Consider the following 24094-nt stretch of genomic DNA (forward strand, 5'->3'; position numbering starts at 1 on the left):
CAAAGTTTTAAAGTGGAACCATACGTGATACACATGCAGGTGTTAGAGAGGAGAGTCCAGCTGTGAGTGTTTTATTTTAAGCAGGGACTCCATCGTTTAGAGAAGTGAAAACGTGTTGGTTTGCCGGTGAAGAAGAAAGAGAGACAGCGTTCAACCATCAGAGACTCGAACATGGACGTCTGCCACAGTTTGATCTTCTTCGTCCTCAGTGAGTACACTTTGTATTTCTGTCATTTCTCTATAACGTCATCTTCCTTTCTGTATTTAATGTTAAACTCCCCCAGTGTGACCATCAGCTGTTTGTTTGTTTGTTTGTTTGTTTGTTTGTTTGTTTGTTTGTGTGGGTAAAGGTGTGACCAGCCATGAGTATGAGTCACATTATTTGTATTTAATATAAAAAACTTATGAGCATATTCCTAATGTATTTTTAACCCACAACTTTTTTTTACATTTGACCTTCATCCAAAGGTTTTTTTATAATTGCAATCAACCATGAGGATACAAATTCAGCAACAATCCTGCAAACACATACGCTTTCAAATACATTTCTCATAGCCAGGTTAGTTTTTATAGTCTCACTTTGTAGTTTTCACATTGGTTCTGCTGAGACTTCCCACAAGAAACTACCTCTCGAACACAATTAGCAAAAAGCATTCTCAGAGAAATCTGCTAGAAGCTCCCAAAATAAATCTTTCTCAGGAAGTCTCTGCAAATGCATGCTTTTGTGACTTCAGGGTTGATTAATCAGTCAATATGCCCTCTTAGATTTAGAACTCCAGGGTTCATTCACTTGCTTTTTCTGGAGATTTCAACGTGTAACCATCTTATGGTTTGTTTGGTTGTCATGGAGAAAGGGGGTTTAAAATTAATTCAGCAAATTGAACTGCATTGACTTAAAAAATGTGATCAACTAATGTAAATACTAATGGTTATTTTACGACAGAAAACTCAAAAGTAACACCTGCAACAGCTTCTAGTTTGACTGAATGTATGAACAGTTGACATTGACTGTTTATGGGTACATATGTAAGTGTGTTTATAAAGTCCGAAATAAAACTTTGCAGTGGCTGATGTTTTATTTTAATGTCATATTAACTTTATATTTTACAGAAAACATTTTAATGCGTAATGGAGCTGCTACTATGTTGTATGCCATTAAATATAGCGTCTTATATGTTAAGTTAAAGACAAAGTTAAAGATGACTTTCCAATAATGTCATACTTGCTTTTGTGAAACTGTTTCATGTGATAACAATATACACAGATCCAATGCCTGTTAGACTGTGATTTACCTGTGCAGCTTGTTGTTTGACAATGTGTAAATGTAGTTCAGTATTTGCTGTAATTAGTTACAGGAGGCACAGACAGTGACTGTTGCTTTTCTTTTTAACAGCCCTGCAGGGTCCAAACACTGGTCTTGTCTCTGCAGGAGGACACCCCGTCTTTACAGGGACTGAAGGAGGAAATATTTCAGTTCATTGCTCCTTTTTACTTCCAGGAAAAAGGAAGTTACTCTGCAAACCAGACTGTAAAGGACGCATTCTCATTGAAACGAATGGTGACAAGGCTACACAAGGCAGATACAGCATTGAATATATCGATAGTTTTCTGTCATATCGCGTCGTTCGCGTTGGCATCACAAAGCTGACGAAGTCCGACTCAGGACGGTACATATGTGGTCTGGACAGATATTGGCTTCCAAACTCACATGATCTGATAGATATCATCATAGAAGATGGTGAGTTTTTACTGAAAGACAAAGTATGCTTAGGTTTTAGGGTTCCAAAAATACCAAATATATGTAATCTTACAACTGTAAACATTTATCACTTAACAACGGGTCCAATTCTTAAAGGGCCCTGTTATTCTAATTGTCAGGTTCATATCAGTATGTAGTGTCTCTACTGCGACATGTCTCCATGCTTTAATGTTCAAAAAGCTCTTTATTTTTCTCATACTGCCTGTGCTGCAGCACCTCTTTTCACCCTCTGTCTGAAACCAGAGCCCAGTCTGCTCTGATTGGTTAGCTGGCGGGCTCTGTTGTGATTGGTCAATCGCTTAGAGATGGCCCGCCCCTTAACCTGATAAACTGAAGCTGTTACATGGATAAAGCTTTATTTTAATTTTAATTATAAGCAGTATATGTTACGATTCCAAATAAAATACTCAAGAGAATTTACTCTAAAATGTATCTTTACTAAAATACTGCCAATATTTTTTCACATAATTTCTTTGTGTCTTCGTTGATCACAGCTCCAACCACTTCCAAACCAAAGTGGACTCTTCAACCTTTTTCCACTGAAGTTCAGTCAGCCTCCTCACCCCCAACACCTCAGAGGCAAAGCTCCAGTTTAAGAAGTTTCACATCCTCATCCTCTTCCCCTGAAACCCCCACCCATCAGCAGCAGACGGAGGGAACAGCTGCACCAGCTTCAGGTACTTTTTAAAATGTTTGACAACACAGTCCCTTGAATGTTTGTGAAATCATTTAGGCTTCACTATGAAACTGAAGAGAAACAAAGACTACTGAACGTTTTCCTACGGGATCACCGAGGCCAAATCGAGCCAGGTCGTAAAGTTATCTTGCCAAGATCCCCTTCCCCACTTCCATTACCCTTAGTGGCCACACTCACCTTTTAGCTCTAATATTAACATTCGACAAAACATAATTACAACAAAAATCAAAACATCCACAAAAAACGCTCTACTTCAAGCACTGCATGAAGGTTGATGATTCATCTGAATATTATATTAAAGTATGAATTGCTAATGTCAGTGATCGTATCAAGTTATGAAGATATTAAACAAAACGTAACCTGGTGTTTTTGAACTGATCTTATACGAAGATGAGGCAGAAGTAAAAGGTAATGTGTTTATAAAACATTACTGCATGCCACATAGAAGAAGTGATGGAGGAAGGGTGCAACAGGTGCTTCTTACCAACAGCTTTTATGTTTTGAAGAACACAAAGTGAAGCTTTTTCTACAGCGCCTATGCCATTGCAGTCTAAAGGGTGTAACACTGTGATTTATATACAATGCGTTCTTATTTAGTAACAAAGGTAAACCATTGATCCAAGTGTGTTTGAGTTTGTTTATGTGTGTATTGAATCATGATATGTATGTGTTACCCACCGCAGGGGGTCCGCTGTATGTGGGGCTGATTGTGCTCGCCAAGATCTTCATGTTATCTCTGGCTGGGCTGTTCTTCTGCAGGAGGGCCCGGAAACACAAAGGCAAGGCAACAGGAAACACACACTCACTCACAAGACTATTGCAGTTATGAAGAATATCTTTGCGATGTAGAGAAACAAAAGTTTCTTAGAGCTGCATAAGAGAGATGTCTGTTATATTGAGCTAAATGGGTGCAATACTTTATGCCAATTAACCAATTATATTTTTATGATATATCTTTTAATGTAAATAATGAATTGAATAATCTCAATCCATTATCATGTAAAAAAAAAAAAAGATAATGTGATGATTAGTTTTGTACGTGCTAATACTGTATATCAATAATACAACAAAATAATATCATTGCTCCAAAAACAGGTATCTGTGTCTCGTTAAATTAAGACCCAGTTTTTGTTCGGCCAGATGTTTCATAAGTGGTCTGAATGCGTTTTTTGATGCATGTTTTTCAGAGCTTCCTGTTGAAGCAGAGTACGCTTCTGTCTCAAAGGTGAGTGTGAGGAAAGTGTGGACGTGTAAACATCACTAGTGTTTGTGAAACTAGCTGATATGAATACAAACTAAACCCGTCTTCTCTTGTAGACCAACAAGCCCACACAGAGCAGATCTCCTGCTTACGCCAAATACACCAAACCAAAAGACGATAAATCCAGTGACGACTACAGCTTGGTCGGACCCATCGGTACCACTGCTGCCCGTTCTCAACACCAAGTAAGATAAACTCTCAGATACAAAGATGGTGGTTTCTTTTTACTTGTATTCACTGTTGTTTGGATCCCGGCTTTCTAATCTAACCAGAAGATCTTTATTATCGTTATACTCCAAAATTATTCTTTATATTACTTTGGGGAAGCAGTCTTTTTTTTTTTTTTGCAGGGCTAAACACAGGAAAGGGTGTGAAGCCCTGGGTGTGGACATGGTGTCAACAAACAAAGTGTCACATACATTTCACGGGGATTAAAGATTTACTCAGAAGTTACACTCAAAATACATAGTTAGAAAATGAAGTTTTAAGCAACTTGATCACCATGTTGCTCCCTGGTGAGAGCGCTGTTACGGCCGCCGCCTCCCCGGTCCCGTTAATTCCGTGTTGACTGTGTTCTATGTAAATGAGCTGTGCGGTTGCCCTGATGTCCGGTGGCCGTAACAGCGCTGTATTATTCTTAATAATATAGGTATTTGTTCTGTGTGTATAGTTGCTCTTAATGCCAAAAAAACCTACGATATATACCTTAAAAAGTTTGTTAAAAGGTTACAGTTTAGACCACATCTATTTTGTTCATCAACAGGCGTAAGCAAGCTTTTAAAAACAGGAACTTGGTGGGCTTGAGATCAAACCACAAGCTGTTTCGAGGAGGATGTCCTCAGACCGTTTAAATGTAGACGCTGAGACGGAGAAGAAGTTTCAAAAACACGATATTAATATCAACAGGAATTGTTTTAATAAACCTTGTAAACTGCGACCGAAAGCAGCACAGGAACTGAAGTTACATTTGGCACTAGAAGGGGCAGTCTGTGGTGTATGGCTTATACTTGAGTTAAAATGAAAAGCTCTTAGGTATATAGGTGTATATATGTAGGTATAGCCTATATATGTAGGTATATAGAGCCTTTATTGTGTTTTCATATTGTGAATGGGGGTAATAGAGTGATTCAATGTGACATTTTTAGCTTGATTATTATAATATTTCTGAGCACAAGAGTAAAGAAAAGTCATCTTTCTGGCCTTTTGTGCGCTGTAGGTTATTGAGTCATTAGTTATAAACTTGATTTGTTTTCTTCTTCCAGGCTGCAGATGATTCCAGTGAACTCGTCTACTCTGAACTGAGATTTCCTGTCGTTACCGCCTCATCACTCAACGCCTCCTCTCGTGCCAATGATGTCATCTACTCTATGATTCAACTTGGAGCGAGCTCTGAGGCCAAACTAAAGGAAGACGCTTCACCGCCTCCAGACTCTACTAATACCTTTCCTCGGCACTAACCTCTGTGCTTCCTGCTCCCTCTCTCAGGGCTGACAGGTACAGGAGCTATTTCGCATGAGTAGCGTTAACACGTTTTTTTTTATCCTCCAACCTCCTTTGAGAAGTGGCTCCTATTTGTAACATAACCACATATGTACCAACAATGTGTGTTAAGAGGAGAGCTTCCTATTTTAAACAAACGTATGATTAATTAGATTGGTTGCTATTTATCAGAGCCAGTACAGTTCTCCAACCTAAAGGGCAAAAACTGAAGAAAAATACTTCTTAATTTCCTCTTATTTAATTGATTTGATTATTTTAAGATAATATATAATTTTTCACACAAAATAAAGTTTAGTTGTCAAGGGGGGCAGACCTATACAGAACAAAACATTATTTATTAAATGTATTAAAGAGAATATCTTTCGATAAAAACGGTTTTAAAATAAAACGTTTAAAAATTAATAAAATATAATGGTTAGTTGTGGCTCTGCTTCATGGTGCTTTAAGAATATTTAGATGCATAATTTTTTCTCATAAACCTCTATCGCTTGAATACACTTCCTCCTTCTCTGTTTCTTCCACTCAAAACACAAATAATATGATTATAGATTTATTATGTAACTCCTTGACTGCAATGCGTCTGAACTGCTGCTCATCCCTGTGGTCATAAAACAATTAAAAACTAAATAAAATAATCACATTCAGGAGTTTCCTGCCAGCCTGCGTTTAGGACTGACACTGTTCTGTCTCTACAACTCTTTCTTTACTTTCTAGTTCAACATTTCTTATTAATATTGTCAAACATGAAACCTCAAAAGCATCAGTTATTAAAACCTCACACTCTGGTGAATGAAGCAGAATCATATTGAGCTGAATGCTTTTACCACCAGCGTTTAAACACCAAACTATGGCCTTAGTGTCTTTGTGTTTAGTGCAAAACACTGAGGCATGCTACCTGAAGTACATCAATGTAACCAGTAGATGGCAGTGTGCACTCCGTCATATACCTGCAGGCACATAAGCAACACACAGAAGAAATGATTTTGTGTTTTTCATAAAAAGCAGAGACTAATCCAATTCAATCCAATCCACTTTATTTCTATAGCACATTTTAAAAACAGAGGGTTTGCCAAAGTGCTTCACAACGAACATAACATTATAACAAAATATAATATTACAAGAACAGATAAAAGGCACACATAAGAATAGATAAAAGGCACACATAAGAATAGATACAAGGCACATACTGTAAAGGCTATGGACAGACAATAAAAGCATAGAATTAGGTAGAGCATAGCTCAGACTGACTCGAAAGTGAGGGAAAAGAGGTGGGTCTTTAGACGGGACTTAAAAGTTTGAAGAAGAATGCTAAGCAGCATTAAATAAGAATATCACATCACTGCGCTACAGCTTTGGTTTGCTTTTATTCCTCAGCATCATGCTTCTGGGTTGTTTGTAGAGACGTAGCCTTCCCATCTCAGAAAGGCCTGAGGGCATTTATTCAAATTTGGCACAAACGCCCACGTTGACTCTGGGATGAACTGATTATAATTGAGTGGTCACAGTTCAAGGTCACGGTGACCTCACAGAACACGTCTTTGCCCATAGGGTTCATACCCGATTTATGATGACTTTACATACATGTATAAAATGATAAAAGACGATGTGAACTGCACCTTCACGGGTTGGCGGAGGCATACAATTATAAGGCGTTTTTTGTTGCAGTAATACTATAAATGAGTACAAGTATTATATTTAATGTATTTAAAGAGGAAGGTGACTCAGTCTTGTGTGAGGGATATCTGGGGGCAGCTCCTAAAAAAACACTGTCACTTGTTTACTGGTTTAACTGCGTTGCTTTACGAGGATGGGTTTGTGAAGTTTGATATTTTTGGCGATCCGCGTTTTTTCACTTTTGTTTTGAACAACAATAAACAAGATAAGATTAAAAGTGACAAATAGAGATCTTAAGAGGTAACTGGATTTGTATTATCTTTTTCTACTCTTTAAGATTAGCTTTACTGACTGGTTGCTTGCAGTATAAGATTGTAAATTAGCATAAAGGTAGCTGCTCTTCATAATAGACCAGGATTAACCTTTATCAAAATCACAATACTTTATTTATTGTGGGGGACATTAGGTTTGTGACAATTATTCAATGTTACAAACAAATATTTATATCCACATAATTTAAGTAAAAATGGACAGGTAGTACTAAAATATATTAATCGGTAAAAACGTGTATCTTACAATATATACAGTGTGTATATGTATTCACAAAGATTTTGATGAATGATGAAAACCAGATTATTGCTCAAAATGTACCTTAAAATACAGTTTAGATGCATTACTATTATATTATTAAGTATTTACCCTTAGATTGATAGGTAAATGCTGCTTTGTTGTTAGGAAATGGAAGTTGTTCTTGTTAGTCAGGGTTCAGTTTCAGGTTATGCATTAGGAAATGAATAAAAGTGCAGCGGTGTGTGTGTGTGCAGCAGTGTGTGTTTTACAAGGAGAATAGAGGCAGCAGCGGGCGCAGCACTCATAAGCCTAATGGCTCTGATTGCCTTACAGGATTTATTGACGTGTAATTAAGTCAAACTGTTAACCCTTGTACATTTCATCCTCACATCTCGTTCTACATCACTGCTGCTCTTCCTCTCTCTTCTTTCTAACTCCACCCTCACTGACGGAGATGACAGCTCGTCTTCAATATGTATAAGTTGTGTGTGTGTGTGTGCTGCAGTTTCTTAGTGTTCTGTATTCCAGTCAGACAGGCTGAGTCACACTTACGGTAAATATCCATATAGAAGGAGGGTTGGTGAGTGTGTGCGTGTGCATGTGTGTGTTTGGGTGCGAGTGTGTGCGTGTGCATGTGTGTGTTTGGGTGCGTGTGTGTGTGTCTGTGTGCATGTGTGTGCGCTTGCTGACATGTCCCAGACAATGCTAGACATGAGACAAGGACATGTGAGCGGAGAGAGAAAGATCCAGATCTGCAGTATCGATCACTTGCATCTTAACCCTCGGTCCCCGCCCCCACACACACACACGCACACACACACATACAAGTTAAGTGAATTAAGGCTTAAGTGAGGGAAGACATGGAGATGGAGGAAAAGGGTGGAGGAGAGTGAGGGACAAACACAACCTGCAGGAGGTGGAGGAGATAATGGAACTGCTTGAGAAGGAAACTCAATTTGCTGAGCAGAAGCAGATCAGAAGATGAAAATTAAAGCGAGTGTTTCAGGCAGACATGGAAATAACCAGCTTTTCTCTAAAGGTCACTGTGCTTGGTATTTTCCTCTGAGCTTGTTCACTTTTTTACGTTAGCCTTGTTGTTGTGCGGCTCTGTGGAGTGCAGTGTCATTCTGTCAGATGATTGGCCGGTTGATGTCCAGACTGACATATTTAAACTAATAGCTATTGGATGGATTGTCGTGAGATTTTGTGGGAACATTTGTGGTTTCAAGAAGATACATTTGTCTGATTCCCTGAACTTTCCTGTAGTGTAACAAGCAGGATAAAGTGTTAAATTATTCTCTGTAACATCTCAACAATTACAAAATGGATTGTTCCAGAATCATACATTTCTGACGTTGCGGTTTTATTCGTTTTTTTGTGAAATGTCAAAGATTATCGGACGATTTGTGGTTGTATTTTGTTCGTTTGAGGCAGAATATTACTTTTATTTTTAACACTATCATAAAGTCAACTTAAAAAAAAAATGTTCCAACAAAAATATGTGCTTAACTCAAAACAAGACAACACAATTAGCCTCAGCTGTAGCTTACTGTGTGTTTACGACTTATTAGCAAATGTTAGCATGCTACTGCGCTGAACTGACATTGCAAACATTGCAACTTCTTAGCATTAGCATGTTACCATATATGTTTTATCACTGGTACAAGAAGTAAACATTTAAATTCTTTACATAAATTAGTCTTTGAGGCATATAAACATTGTTTGTGTCTGTGACTTTACATTTGTTTTCAGGACAGTGAAAAACATTGCTAGTCTTTTGTTACCAGCAACTGTTTGTCCCCTGATAGAGTTGCGATGATTTTGGATATCTTAATTATTTTTATGAATTCATGCATGTTGGACTTGGTTTCTCTATTGCTTAGCAGCTACAGTACATGTTCTCTATTGTCTGACTGCTGCTTTGTGTTATTCCAGTGAAAGAGGAACAGCTGAGGGAAATAATAATACAGTATAACAAACATCACACAAAGACCGGTCACTGAAACAGAGCTCCAAACGTATGTAGCTTCCTGCCAAAGAGAAACCCTTAAACACAGACACTCTCCCTGTCCATCTGTCACACACTTTCTTTCTTTTTGTATCTCACACACACACACACACACACACACACACACACACACACACACACACACACACACACACACACACACACACACACACACACACACACACACACACACACACACACACACACACACACACACACACACACACACACACACACACACACACTCATGGGAGGAGTGGGGCTGTTTTGGCTGCCTGCTCTGTTTGGCAGATAACAAAATGCCACCTATGTGTCTCTGGCCTTGTAGTCCGGATAGGGTAGAACAGCATTTCTATTTCATTGAACAAGAGGAGGAAGAGGAGGAAGAAGAGGAGGTGGAGCTTAGCGGGAAAAGCCTGCAGAGGGAGACGGAGATTGATGTGTGTGAAGATGTTAGCTGCTGTCTGAGTGATGGGACTGAAACCGATCTGAAGTGACTTCACAGTCGCAGCTCTCAGACTGTGGAGTTCATCCGGCTTTAAACATTGATTTGGTTCGTCTGAGTGCAATATCCGTGCTTTCTAACATGGTCAGAACATTCAAAAGTGGTCAGGAAAATTAGCCATTAAAGATTTCAAAGATATTGAAAAATGTACAAAGAATGATTGCACTAGTATCTCCTTTTGTTTAACGAGTCTCACAGCTCTCATCCACCCTGTTTGCAGCAGCGGATTTACCTCTAACAAACTAACAAACCCACCGACAGACTGAATTACTAGCTAATGAATTAAAGTTTGACATTTAGCAACTAGGCGCCTCTTCACACCACCACTTTTGGTCTAGACTTCCTGACCTTTTAGTTTCATTCTTACTAATTTACGGATGTGAAACCTCTCTCTGACCACAGTCCCGACCAAAAAGCCAAAACCTCAAAGAGGTCTGAATACAATTAAACTATGGTTTGGTTTTATTTCGAGTGTGAAAACCTATACTGTATTTTGATGGGTCAGACCCATTACAGGAAACTCTGGCAGGCTAAGGTAAGTAGTGTTTTTAGATCTGGAAAAAAAGGGAAAACGGAACAAAACACCACATGGGGAGACAAGGAGACAAAACATTTGTTATGGTCCAAATGACTTTATTAAAAGATTGGAATCTGACACGTTTTTGTTATTTTCTGACAGGGAAGAGGGACAAGGGAACCAAAGTCAACACTCGGTAATAACACAATTTATTGTTAAAAAAAAACATTAAAGAGTTACAATATGTCACTTAAACTTCCCAGGGACTTTGACCTAAACACCAGGAAAGTGTTATGTTTAAAACCATAAGAGTTACATTTACACTGAGGATTATGCTGTGTTGTGTTGACGCCTTTTCCCATATCGTAAACTCAAGTCTTTCATATGCGTTGTAATACTTATTCAAAGTGACATGTATCATTTTTACAAGTCCATTTACATTTTCTGATTTTATTACAGTCCTACCAGCCAGCCCCCAGTAAGAGAACCAGAACAGAGGAGAGACAGAGAGGCTGGAGATGGAGAGCGGTACAAATAGAGGATGAGGGGGGTAGCACGGAGGTAAAGAAGAAGGGAGGGGCACCAGGTCCCAAGGGAGAAGGAAGTGAGAGAGAGAGGGAGAGAGAGGGGCTGATGTCATCCCTGTGAAGCAGCCAATCAGAGAGCAGCAGAGAGGGAAGGAGAGGAGGGAGGAGAGGCAGCGCTCAGAAGGGTGTGTTTTATGTACCACTGCAGAATCAGTGAGAGACAGACACGAGAAAATCACGACTCAGTGGACAGGAAACACAGAATAAAGAAGAAGAAGAAGAAGAAGAAGAAGAAGAAGAGAGTGTGACCAGGAGGAAACAGAGGATACAAGACAAGAGGAGACAGAAGGAGAGACGCCACACCTCCAGAGGTAAGATAAAAAAGAAAGCATCCCAGCATGCCGCTTGTGTGTGGGTTTGTGTGTGTGTGTGTGTGTGTGTGTGTGTGTGTGTGTGTGTGTGTGTGTGTGTGTGTGTGTGTGTGTGTGTGTGTGTGTGTGTGTGTGTGTGTGTGTGTGTGTGTGTGTGTGTGTGTGTGTGTGTGTGTGTGTGTGTGTGTGTATCACGGCGTATGCTGGCTGGAGGGAGCAAGATGTCTTACATAATATGATGCCAAGTATGAACCACTGTGCAGGGTGTGCTCTGTGTATGAATGGATGTATTTGTGTGTGTGTGGATTAACATGTGTGTGTGGATGCATACTTCCCTTCTGTCTGCTTTCACTGTCTGCACCTTCAGACTTCAAACATGAAAAGACCATTCATGTTTTCAGACAAACAGGCTGTGTGGGTAAATCCGTCTGCAGGGAGTGTCTGATTCAGCTTTTTAATATCTCGATATGTCATCCGCAGCCGTGTGTGTTTATTAATATTGAATGAAATAGAGCACTATGCAACATTATAGTGTTCAATTATTCACGACTGGTTTTTAGCTCGCTTCCTCCCCGGCTAAAACTCTTCTGTCAGATGTGATTTCTTTTTTTTGTGTGTCATGCTCGTATTACAAATGAAATCATGGATATTGAAAGCACCATGGCTTCTGCGGCTCACCTCGTACTGATCTGCGCTGAGCTGTACATTTAGCTTGGTTTTCTATGTTTTCTTACATTGGGGAGTTCAAAAAGAAAAAGCGGAGTGCCTCAGGGCAGAGACTGGGACTTCCTCAACTGTCAACTCTTACTATAGATGTTTGGGAGCGATTTAGATTTGTTTTCATTATTTTTTTTAATGCAATTTTAGCCTTTCTTTAAAGATTTTTAATTCTTTTTTAAAGATTTTTGAATTTTTTAAGTTTGATTTTTTTTCCCGAGCTTTTTGCTTTCTTCCAGATTTTATTTTATTTTTTAAATATTTTTTTGAGCAGTCAGTCCTTTATTAAAATGACAGTGATGAAAGGGTGATATAGAGGGGATTATTTATTAATCTATGTGTTATTATTTAAGGGCTAGATACACATCCTTTTGTTTTTCGTTTGTAAAATGTAAAAGAAACCAAGCCCTTCATCATTTCCATCATCCCAAGGTGGGGCCTTCACATGTCTTGTTTTGGCTGAAACATTTTTAAAAACCCAAAGATATTCACATGGCTTCCCTATATGACAAAGAAAAACTTAACATTTCCACATTAAGGGGTCCGCCATTTGCACATTTTGCTTAAAATGATGATTATTCGATAATTAAAACAGTTGCAGATTCATTGTAATCTTTACATCTGACGTGTGTGGTGCTTCTCATACGGACCCACAACCCTACAAAGAGGGTTCCTCTCACTGTCTGTGTTACTCCCTGCTGTGCTCGTCCCTTTCATACTTTTCACCAGGTTTCTGTTTACTCTCAAATTCCTCTTCTCTCTCGCAGCAACGTCATTTAACCAACACAAACATCTCCGTTCGTTTGCCTTTCTGTCGTTTGCATTGTCGGGTTTTCTCACCTAGACTGCGGACTGCCTTGAATTTAGTCCAGAACCTTAGAGGAGGGGGAGGAGGAGGAGAGAGAATGGAGGAGGAGAGAGAATGGAGGAGATATTAATGAGAGACAGACGAGCTAAAAGATTTATCCCAGAAGAGAAAGATTATCCAAAAAGAGAGGATGAGGAAGAAGAGAGGGAGATGAAAAGAGAGTCTGGACTGGGAATAGGATGAGAGAGGAAGAGGAGGATGAGGAGGAGGGAAAGTTAAGAGCGAATGGCGTAGGAGGTTTTTTAGGCAAAATGTTTTCTCTCCCCCTTCCTCCTCCCCCTTCCTCCTCATGTTTGGCAATACTCAGGTTGACTGTAACCATCTGGTGATATTTTATATTGGCGCTTCTTTTATACTTTACAACCTCCAGACTGACAAATGAGAGGACACATATGTAGATTACTATGAAGAAATCTATTCATAATTATTTTTTAAAACAATGGCTCTTTGATTTTAGACAGAGGGAAACAAGAGCTAGCTATTTTAGATAACTGTAGATTATATTTCTGGTTCTAATTTAGTTACATTTTAAACTGCAGAAGTGTCGGTCAGCAATATACATACTTGTTATACCCACTTTTACTGTATCTTTGTCTTAATTCACTCAATTACTGTTCAGATAACATTACGAATGTATTGTTATCTTCTTAATTGATCTGGTTTTTTATATAATTGTTTGTTTTTTGACATTGTGGATTGACACTAATGTGACGAAAGTCCTGTGTTGTCGACCCCGTGTCAACAAGACAGGACTTTCGGACATGCAGTGAGATGTCGTCACTGCAGTAATAACTAATAAGGTCCTAAATAAAGTTTAAAAAGTAAAAGAAAGTGACTTCTAAGTAACCCTGTAAAATCTTCTCAAATGTGCAAATGTATGTCACTTCACCAGTTGATGTAGAATACATGGAAAAGGAAATGGAAGTTTATTTTAGTGCAGGGTAGAGATAGCAAGACAGATACTTCAGGAAACAAAGAGACTGGATATCTGTACACTGAGTATTGAATTTAAACGTATTACAATAATATTCTCCCTTTGGATGAGGACTAAACTCTGACATTGGGGGTGGCTGGATTGTGTCCTTTCAGTGTTTCTGTGTCGAACTCCATTTTAAATCCCTGCCATGATTACAGTTGTGCTCAAAAACTTGTGTAGTGTAGTTTTAAAAAAAATCCAGTCCAAGATTTGATTAGATGGTAAGAGCTGTTGAAAAATGCCACTATCATTACCACTGTAGCATTTGAGCTTTTAGTCATTATTTGTATTAGCTGTGTCCTGCAGATCTATAGGTCGCTCTTTTGTTAATTCCCTCAGACCTCCGACCTTTGCCCTTTGTCAGAGAGCAGCAGCTCATGCATAACTTCTACAGTATCTAATATATTCCTGCACCATGGCAAAACTCATGAACAGTTTCATGTAGAAACATGTGGGTGGCATCCTTGCACTCAGCAGAGAGTGTTTGTAAAGTTGTGTGGTTTTTATGCATGCACTCCCGGTTGCAGCTTTTGCAAATTCAGACTCAGAAATCCCTTATCCATCCCACAGCGGGGACGTTTACAGCGTTACGAGAGCAAAGGGACAGTGTGGAAGTAAAGCTTAAAATATAAAGTTAACAGTCAAACACACATGTAATAAAATAAGAAAGCAACCAGGACAAAAGTTAGTTTTCCCATTGTCTTAGTTTTCAAATCGACTTACAATAGTCCTGTGAGCTAAATGATATCACACTAAGAAGACAGATAGAAGACAAGATAGAAATATCATATTACTGTTTAATAGAAGAAATGTCTCAGGCTAGAATTAGAAGGATTTCTCAAGTGAGTATGAGACTGTAAGCTTTCTGCTTTAGTGCTGAACTTTCACTCAGTTGTTGCTCTCTGTCTGACAATGTAACCTTTAAGAGCCAGACTGACTGACTGTCCTCCTGTTATCATGGAGATTTGTGCGATAGTGTATTTAGTAAAAGGACAGCATGAATGTCTGTTGTCCTGCCAGCTCTCTAGAGTCGATAGCAGTCCCCGGAGAAAGGTTGAGGAGACGTTTGGAGCCGGACTTAGAGCTGAGGGTCGGAGGGAGGTCCGTCCAGCAAAATGAGATTAGTCTGACTTTTGCTCTCTTTCAGTTCCTGTCTCTATCTCTGCTTCCTCTGTACTTCTCATTATGCTTTTTCTAATCCATCTTCATCCATCTGCCTCTCACGCCCCCGCTCCCTCCCCTCTGATCCATCTTTCCTCTCCTTTCTTTCTCTTTATTCCCCTTGTTTTTCCACTTCTCCTCCACAGAAAGAGGCCTTTGTGTTGAGAAATGAGAGGAATGCCCCTTTCCCCTATTTCCTCTCAGCTCGTCTTCCTCATTTCTTCATCCCTCTTCCTGTTGTGTGTGTGTGTGTGTGTGTGTGTGTGTGTGTGTGTGTGTGTGTGTGTGTGTGTGTGTGTGTGTGTGTGTGTGTGTGTGTGTGTGTGTGTGTGTGTGTGTGTGTGTGTGTGTGTGTGTGTGTGTGTGTGTGTGTGTGTGTGTGTGTGTGTGTGTGTGTAAAGAGGGTTGGGGGGGGGCACCCATTAGCTGGGATTAGAGACCGTAGGAGGGTCTTAACAGCCCCTCTGTGTTTGGCGTTTTAATCTCCACAGAAACAGCTAATCTAGTTTCAATGCTCACAACATGTACAGTGAACACACACACTCGTGCAAACACACACACATTTACGCGCACACACACTTCCTCCTGCAAATATGTGACTCTTTCTGCGGGAAGTGTGGGACAAGAGGCCATTCATGAATTTACCACAAACACAGAGGACACTTGATCAGCCAAGTATCTGACCCACAATGTCATCAGTCAGTCGAGTGACACACGAGCACATGGTGCAAAACATATCCGATCATAACATAACGTACAGTGACCGGCAGCTGAAATATGACATCAAACGGACTCACTCAGTGTCTGTGTGTTCCCTTTGCTTGATAGCACATTTCGATCAATGGGATCCTTTCAGTTCTGATCAATATTGTCATAACTGGGTCATTTTCCAGTAAAAGGCATAAGAGGTAAGACTTAGAGCCATATCGATTTGTGTCAGCAAATAATTTGATTGACTTTGTTGTCACTTTTCCAGCCGAAATGTCAAACATCCTCTGCTTGTCTTTGACTCAAATTGGAATAAATTGAAAATCTTTGTGTATTGCATTGGTGGGAGGAAAAAACAAGACGGACAAGAACGTATTTATTTTCATATGCACAACAAAGACAGAGAAGCAATGTCGTGAGCAATCAGGCTCTCTTGCAAAACTGTATAAAAAGAGAATACAAATAAATGATGCGATCTAAGACAAAAACTGTACAAAATAATACACAATTTAAATATGACATTAAACCCATTAAATATATAACATAACAGTTTTAGTTTTTTACATTTGGAGAGTTGTAGCTGACATTTTTTCAACCATTTTCTGTCTATGAATTAAGAACAAATATAATATATGATTAAAAATTAAAATAATTGTTAGGCGCAACCGTGCATTTCAGCGTCATTCAACCCTGACAGCGATATCTGCCTAAAGCTGGAAGGATTTCATTTATCATGCCCTACTTTTTATTCGTACCTCATCCTGTACCTCCATTACGTCAACAGGCTCACAATTATTAGATTGTTTCAATATCTACAGTAACACTTAACAAACCTGAAAGATGTGTTTCCCGGAAAGCAGCATCAGTGAACTTACTGGGTGGATCAGCTGTGAACTAAGTATATTAGTAACTGTAATTCAGACATAGACAAACGTGTTTTGACACAAAAATGTAGGAGAGTCTTTTATCATGCAGAAGATTTCTGGGGGGAAATCACTCTAAATGTGGAGTCTTATTTGGGCTCCTTTCCTTTTAGTTATCTCCTCATACCTGCAGTGAGTCGTAACTCCCTCCAAAGCGGACCATCTGTCTCCTTAGTGTGTGTGAAATAACGATGTATGTGTGTGTGTGTGTGTGTGTGTGTGTGTGTGTGTGTGTGTGTGTGTGTGTGTGTGTGTGTGTGTGTGTGTGTGTGTGTGTGTGTGTGTGTGTGTGTGTGTGTGAGAGAGAGAGAGAAAGAGAGGGAGAGGTGAATCGAGGAGATGCAGGGAGTGGCAGCGGGGAGAAAGCGAGGGAGAGGTGTGGAGGGACGGAGTGGGGGATGGGAGAAAAGAGGGAGGGGCAGCGTGGGGGATGGGGGAGAGAAATATTGCTGTGTGCTGCTGGAGTCAGGGGGTTACCATGGGGATGGGGGAGAGACGGGAAAGGGATGGCAGGAAGAGATGCTGGCTGATCTCACACACACGTTCACACACTTACACACAATGCAGATTGACATTTTCACCGACTGATTGAATAATATGATAAGAATCAAATCTCCTTTTAATTTAAACCTTCCTTCCTGTTCTCTCAGGGTGTGGTGAGTGGGGGGGGGGGGGGGGGGGGGGGGTGAAGGAGAATGGGAGATGAAGAGAGACTCTCTCAGAGATGAGTGGAAATAAAGAAATGCGATCTCCCACCTGGGAGTGGTGTAACTTGGAGACAGAGTTGTGGCTTCTTGCGTAAAGGACATCGAGACAGAGATATGAGAGCCGACATGGATTTCAAAGTGCATCCAGAAATGCCGTTACTATATTATAGTATTTTTCAAATCTTCTTACAATGGAGAACTAAATGATTTCACACTTAGAAGACACAGGGATTGGCAAAACAGTAGACAATGTAGAAAAATCCCATTTTTGTGTTCAGAATATAGAAAACACAACAAAGTCGCTGCTGAAAGTCGCACAAAACAGAAATGAGTTCAAATCTCTTCAAATGATTGAACATTGACTTTAGTTTTAAAGACCTCTTTGATCACTAAAAACACGTCACAGTAGAGAGGCACCAAATACAAATATGAACCTGAAAATGAGCGTAATATATCCTCCCTAACACCCAGATTGCGTGTCTCTGATATTAGCTAACATTATTTGGAATTGGTCAGACAGTAGCAAAAGGCTAAAAGGCTTACGCTAAGTTCGGAGCTAACCAACGTACTTCAGCGTATGGAGATGCATTTTCTCACTTTGTTGCGTTAATTCGAAATGCTGCACGTGTTTATTTCTTTATTTTGTTTATTACCATGTGTATTTTAAGCTCCAGTGCCTTTGAAGTTTCAGAGACTCTGGGTGTTTCTCAATCGCGAGTAAAGCTGCTTCCGAGCCACTATTTCAAGCATACTACGTCATCGAGTGCCGCCGAAGTACTGTTCCAATCTCCAGCATACTTGGAAATCTACCGAGCCCGGCGTACTCCGTTTGGAGAAATATCGAGGCTGCACATGAGTAGACTCCGCGGTCTTAAAATCCCCACAATGCTTTGCGCACGGACCAATTTCCCCAAATCTGTGGCGGAAAATGTAAGGCGGGGCCTCTCATATGACGCACACCTGCACACTTGCTAGCCTGTTCCACTCTTCGTTTTCCGAATGCCAGGAAGTATTCTTGACTCGCTTCTGAAGCAAGATGCTCGGCAGACATGTGCTACCAAGCAAGCGTACTCTCGATTGAGAAACACCCCCAGTATCTTTTCTCGTAAATCGTTAAAAGTCCCTCTAAGAAATAACTAAACAAAGGTGTTCTTTCTTAAAACGTGCAGCTCTGACCTTTTTTGCACCCTTACTGTGGCCGTTTCTCAATGTCGAGTAAACCTGCTGCAGAGCCACTATTTCAAGTATACTACGTCATCGAGTGGCGCCGAAGGACTGTTTTAAATGCATGTTAAATGCCCAGCATTCGGCGCCACTCGATGACGTAGTATACTTGAAATAGTGGCTCTGCAGCAGGTGTACTCCACATTGAGAAACGGCCTCTGTCCGATCCTCTGGAGCCTCAGAGCCGCCGCCGGGCTCGACCTCACAACTCGAACATCAAGAGGAAGAGGTTCTTATGTGAAGAGCTCAAATCAAAGCGCGGGGAAACTTCTTCTACGTGCCAGCAGGGATTAGGTGTGATGTGAGGGTCTCTCAGTAGGATTGGAAGCAGCTGTGCAGAAAAAAAGGTTGAGAGCCAGACGATCCTCTGGGTGGAGGTGTGTGTGATGGTGGATGTGTGTGTGTGTGAGTGGGTAGATGTGTGTGTGTGTGGCGGGCTCAGGAGGAGCTGTGTGTAGGCGGCTGGATGATGTGATGATGTTGCCAGTGGTGGAAACAAATCAGTGAAACTGTTCTAGCGTAAGTTTCTATTTGGAATAATAACAAGAGATCAAGTTATGGTTCACCTGCAATGATTTATCACCTGACCTACGGCTGATGATCTCATCCAGACTGTGTTATATCGGTAGATTTCATTAACCAATTACAGTCGGGTAAGAAGATTACATTTTCTTTAACCCTGATCCTTCTCTAATATGACCTGTTATATGTCGATATTGTTACTGTCATTGTCACTTAAATTAGGAATGTAGGCTAATTCTCTATTTGGACTAGTTTCTGTATAGCCTCAAGCCTCACAAGATCTGACCATGTTATCAAGAGGAGGGAAATGTAAAGGCTCTATTGTCATATGAACAACAGGGACGATGTAGTTGTAGCAGTGTGACATTAAATACAGTACTAAAATAGTGCAAGAGACACTTTGGTGCAAGTCAAATTCAGGTATAAGGAAACTATATGCATCTTACGAAATACAAAAAAATGCCCAATCAAGATTTTTTTGATCAACAGTGCTTATAAATGCTAAGTGACATCTACTATATCTTTATCATAATAATGGATCTCCTGCAACGTTAGTTTTTTGGCCAGACGCTTTAGTTCACACTTTTGCTGATCAATATTTCAATAATGTATTGGTATCGCAATATGAGACTAGATATTCTCTTCGATGTTGGACACCATTACTGTTGTCTTCTCTTGGTTTTAGATTACAGTAAAGTGATGAACATTTCAGAATTTACTATGATCTACTAGCTGTTTTATTATTCGCCTTTCCCCTCAAAGTTATTATATCCACATGTCTGGTGATTATTTATCAAAGATCTCATGGTGTAAATGTGTTGTGTCTGCGTCAATTATCAACCTTACAATACTGTAACAATTTGAACATTGAAGTTTATGATCATCTTCATGTCGCCCAGTCCTGTTCACACCCATCACTGATGTTTCCAGCAGCAGCGTGCAGATGTTTCCAGTAAACGTCCCAGTGTACCCTACCTGCTCAGCACTAAGCATCAGACAGACTCAGTTAGAGACTTGCTGGTGAACACAGTGGAGCATTTAGCAGCTAAAGAACCCGATATGTCCCTCAGGAGCTGGCGGACTCTTAGAATGAAGCTAAAAGAGACTGAATATTTAATGATTGGGATTTTCCAAAGCCGCCATCTCCAGTGCTAGCAAATTAAGCCAACACAGAATGGCCAAAAACCACAATGTTTCCTCAAACCTAAGTCGTTTTTTTAAACGTTTTCCTAAAAGTGATAGAGTTATCGCATCGTAAAACATTCTGCTGTAAGATCAGAAAACACAGATTTCTTTCACTGATTTGTCGGATTTGTTGGCTGTTTTTTTAAGAAAACTTAAAACACAACCAGTTATCCGTTATAAGTCCAAAAATGAGGAAATGTCAATATTTTTTTTGTTTTTTTATCGTTTATTTTTTATCGTTTATTTGAATCAGGACATTGATGAACACTTTAAAACAAAATAATGCTTACAAGTGTAAATGAGACGGATTTTAGCTTTGAGCTAATTTCCATCCGTAGTCCCGTCCCATACAACATATAAGAACATGACATTTATATACATAGCAAAAAGAAATACATGATATGCAGAAAGAGCATGAGCAGCATACAAGCATTAACCACGTGGCAGTACAATGTAGCAGCTATGATATATAAAGTGCAAGATAAGATAAAAGAGGAGATACCCCTGTATTAAAGTGCATTTAGCGGTGATTACACGTCTGTTTGTTGCTCATCCATTCTTTGAGTTGACCTTTAAAACTATTGAGAGTGGGACAATCCCGTATCTCAGTTGGGAGGCTATTCCACAATGAGCTGCCTTTAACGGAGAGGACATTTTGTCCAAAAGTGGTCCGTCTACGGTGGACCTCACAGTCTCCTCTGGTTTCTGACCTAGTGCAGCGTCCAGTGTGTTTTCTGTGGATGAATTCCCCTAAGGGAGGGGGGGGGGGGGGGGGGGGGGGGGGGGGGGGGGGGGGGGGGGGGGGGGGGCAGTCCATGTAAACATTTATAAAAAAAACACATACTATTAAAAGACTTAAAATGGTAAAAACTCAAGAAATTGTGTTTTTCAAGGATGGTACAGTGGTGGTATGAATATGGCTTTCTGTCAAACACCTTGTTAAAGCAAAGCGACAGCACAGTTATAAAGCAAAACACAATGAATGAATAACAAGCACGCATTAAGAAAATCTAATCAAAAGAGTGCTCATTGATAGTTAAAAACAGAAAGTGAACATATAAAAGTAGTTAGGTAATAGCCAGTCATACCATTACATTTTCTTTGAAAAGTGAATATTGCACAAACATGTAACACTGATTATCTCAAGAGGAGAGGAGAAACAGAGTCAGTCTCACTTACTGATCCTGCTGGTCAGCAGTGAGTTAATGGCGTTGGTTAACTGAGCCTGTCACACACATGATATATGATCATGTCCTGTATTGATTGGCAGGGAAGAGCAAAGCCACTATCTGAGACACTTTGCTCTGTTAGCAGCGCTGAGGCTGCACAGCATTATTCTCAGTTAATCTCTAATATTGTTGATGATTTTAATCCAATCTGTGCTAATATCATTACATCAGATTAATCAATTACTGTTATGTAAGAGGATTACATCATTTTAAACCAAAATCATTGTCTAATATGACCAGTTTCATCCAGTGATGACCTTTTTAGCATTGCAAGGGCTCCATCGACGAAAACAAAGCGATTTTTCCATTGGATTTGTAAATATTGCAGACATGGTTTTGCTAGCATAATAATAAACTAAAAGGCTATAAAGAAACAACAGCACGGTCACATGACTTCATTTCACCGCCGCTAAGATAAAGGCTGCTAATGTTCAGCTTAAGGGCAGCTAGTATCCTCCATTAGCCACTTGATAGCCACCGCCGTTATTATGACACATAGAAGCTGTGGACATTCACCAGTGGTGTATCAACGGACATATTTTATTCCCTGGAAATGTTTTTGAATATCTCGTAGACTTGGATTACCCACACTTATTTCAGGCCTCTAAACAAAAACGTTGACTTTGAGACGAGGACACCCAAAAGTTCTTAAATGCTAACTTATTTCTGTATTTTAGGACTCATTCCTGCACTTCTGTATTGTCACTTATATTCATTTCACTTCAAATTGTTCTGCTTCCTCCTCTCTCCGCCCTCTATGTTTATTTTGTGTGAAGGCGGTGACAGATGTAGGCCCGGGGTCTTGTATATACCGCCCTCAGCGCTCTGTTACACTGTGGCCTTTCACAGCTGGTGCCACTCGCCCCTCAGCTAAATCTAATAGACCCCAACCCGAGACAGGAAGCCACCCAGAGCGGAGCCGCTGTTTATCCAGCAACATACCGTCACTAATGACTGATTTATGCACTCCTCATAGTCGCTTCATATGTCGTGTGGAGAGAGGCAAATCAGAAACAAACACATGCTACTGGCTTTGTGTCTGAAGAGGTGTGTGTGTGAGTGTGTGTGTGGTTGGTTGGAGGAGGGGGTAATCCAGAGGTGGCTAAACATTGTCACGCCAATAAGAGCTGATTTGAATGTGAAAGGCGTCAGGATGTGCTGGGGGACCAGCGGGTAAAAAGACCCCCGCATCCCGTCTGAAAGGCAAATAGACAGAAAATGACAATATGATTTAACTCAACACTGTGACAGGTAGATAAACAGAGCATATCTGTACACTGCAGAGTAGATTCATCCATTTATTTTACTGATAGAAAATATTCAAGCAACATTTGATATATTTTAGGTGTCATTTTTGATGCTCAATTGCTGAAATTGCCCACTTCCAGTTTCTCGTTTATTTGGATTATGATCTTTCTCTTGTCTTGTGTGATTGTTAAGTGAATATTAGTTGGGTTTAGGACTCTGTAAGACGTCTCAGTTTGCTTGAAGAAAATTGCGATTGATTATTGAAGACACTAATCCTGAGCTTAACCGATGATGGGAATAATCGTTATTTGCAGCCCTAAAATAGACACATGTTGACATGTGGTTGATTTTTATGTAATGAAATAGATAATTGTGTGCTTTTGTCTTTGAAATGCCTGCCTCCCATTTCTCCATCATCTCCTTTACCTAATCATTCAAAGCATATTGTTGTTGAGATCAACTCAATCTTAAGGTTTTTTGGAGATTGAAGAATCGTATTTCATTGTTTCCTGTAGTGCTCGGCCGGAAATGGTTTATACAACGTGTCGTCCAACTACAAAAAAAAGTTTTAAATCATATTTTTGGTTTCTCGACGCAATGTTAAAAGCTGGGAATCACAGAGATAGGGGAACCACGATACTTGTTTAAATATGGAGATAAAGCAGTATTTTAGACCAAATATGACAAACCTATGACAGAATTTTGTCGCAACCTATCAATTAGTTGCTGAGACATTTCACTGAAAACAGCAAATGCTATCCTCTCGAAGGTGCCAAAGTCAGTAGGATTCCTCCTCTGGGGATTGTGAATATTTCTAGGAAATTTCACAGCAATCTATCCAGTAGTTGTTGGGATATTTCAGTCTGGATCAAAGTAATTGACCAATTAAGATATCCATCCCTAGAGCAACGCCACTAGCCTGGTAAAAAATCTCTGCCAGTGATTAAAACCGTTGCCAGGACATTTTATGGGCAAATCAACAGTGTCTCAATTAATTGGGGTTGGATGCCCGTCTCCCTATTTCTTTAAGGGTTGAAGTCGATAAGAGCGGATTTTTAAGCCTCGCCTCGAGCAGTTTAACAGACGCTGGTGTGTCTGAGCCAAAAAGAGAAACTGCACTTCCAAACAAAATGATAGAAAAAGTAAATAATGATGAAGGAATAGACGCAGAAAAACAGAGAAGAAGACGACAGCGGGTGTTTGGAAGTCTGTCAGTGGATGTGCTTTGTTCAGGGTCAGAAACCTCCTCTATTTATTGAGTTATTCCCCTCCCGTCTTCCATTGGGACCTCCGGTCT

General features: G+C 40.0%; 2 protein-coding genes across 3 annotated transcripts in view; both read left to right on the forward strand.

Moving 5' to 3' along the window:
* The first annotated feature begins 79 nt into the window (after nt 1–79).
* On the forward strand, nt 80–5570 carry LOC117483367. 2 transcript variants are annotated; one of them, XM_034131689.1, is made up of 7 exons: nt 80–208; nt 1394–1738; nt 2254–2436; nt 3140–3235; nt 3644–3681; nt 3774–3902; nt 4980–5570. In XM_034131689.1, exons 1-7 carry the CDS (start codon nt 172–174, stop codon nt 5172–5174), a joined length of 1023 nt encoding a protein of 340 aa, XP_033987580.1. In that variant the 5' UTR covers nt 80–171; the 3' UTR covers nt 5175–5570. The 2 variants fall into 2 exon arrangements, with proteins under 2 accessions (XP_033987580.1, XP_033987581.1); XM_034131690.1 differs by having other exon boundaries at nt 1499–1738.
* A 5319-nt stretch (nt 5571–10889) lies between these two features.
* LOC117483480 (neural cell adhesion molecule L1.1-like) overlaps nt 10890–24094 on the forward strand; it is a 58877-nt gene continuing 45672 nt past the window's right edge. Inside the window, 1 exon segment of the mRNA XM_034131839.1 lies at nt 10890–11329. The gene's annotated coding sequence lies outside the window, so the exon portion shown is untranslated.

Source organism: Trematomus bernacchii, unplaced genomic scaffold (assembly GCF_902827165.1).
Source record: "Trematomus bernacchii unplaced genomic scaffold, fTreBer1.1, whole genome shotgun sequence".
Lineage (NCBI taxonomy): Eukaryota > Metazoa > Chordata > Actinopteri > Perciformes > Nototheniidae > Trematomus > Trematomus bernacchii.

Excerpts from the sequence above, each read along its gene's own strand:
- LOC117483367 (XM_034131689.1), top strand. The coding sequence starts at position 172 with ATGGACGTCTGCCACAGTTTGATCTTCTTCGTCCTCA. Across the intron at positions 3,236-3,643 it reads GAGGGCCCGGAAACACAAAG|AGCTTCCTGTTGAAGCAGAG; the intron begins GCAAGGCAACAG and ends CATGTTTTTCAG. Across the intron at positions 3,903-4,979 it reads CTGCCCGTTCTCAACACCAA|GCTGCAGATGATTCCAGTGA; the intron begins GTAAGATAAACT and ends TTCTTCTTCCAG.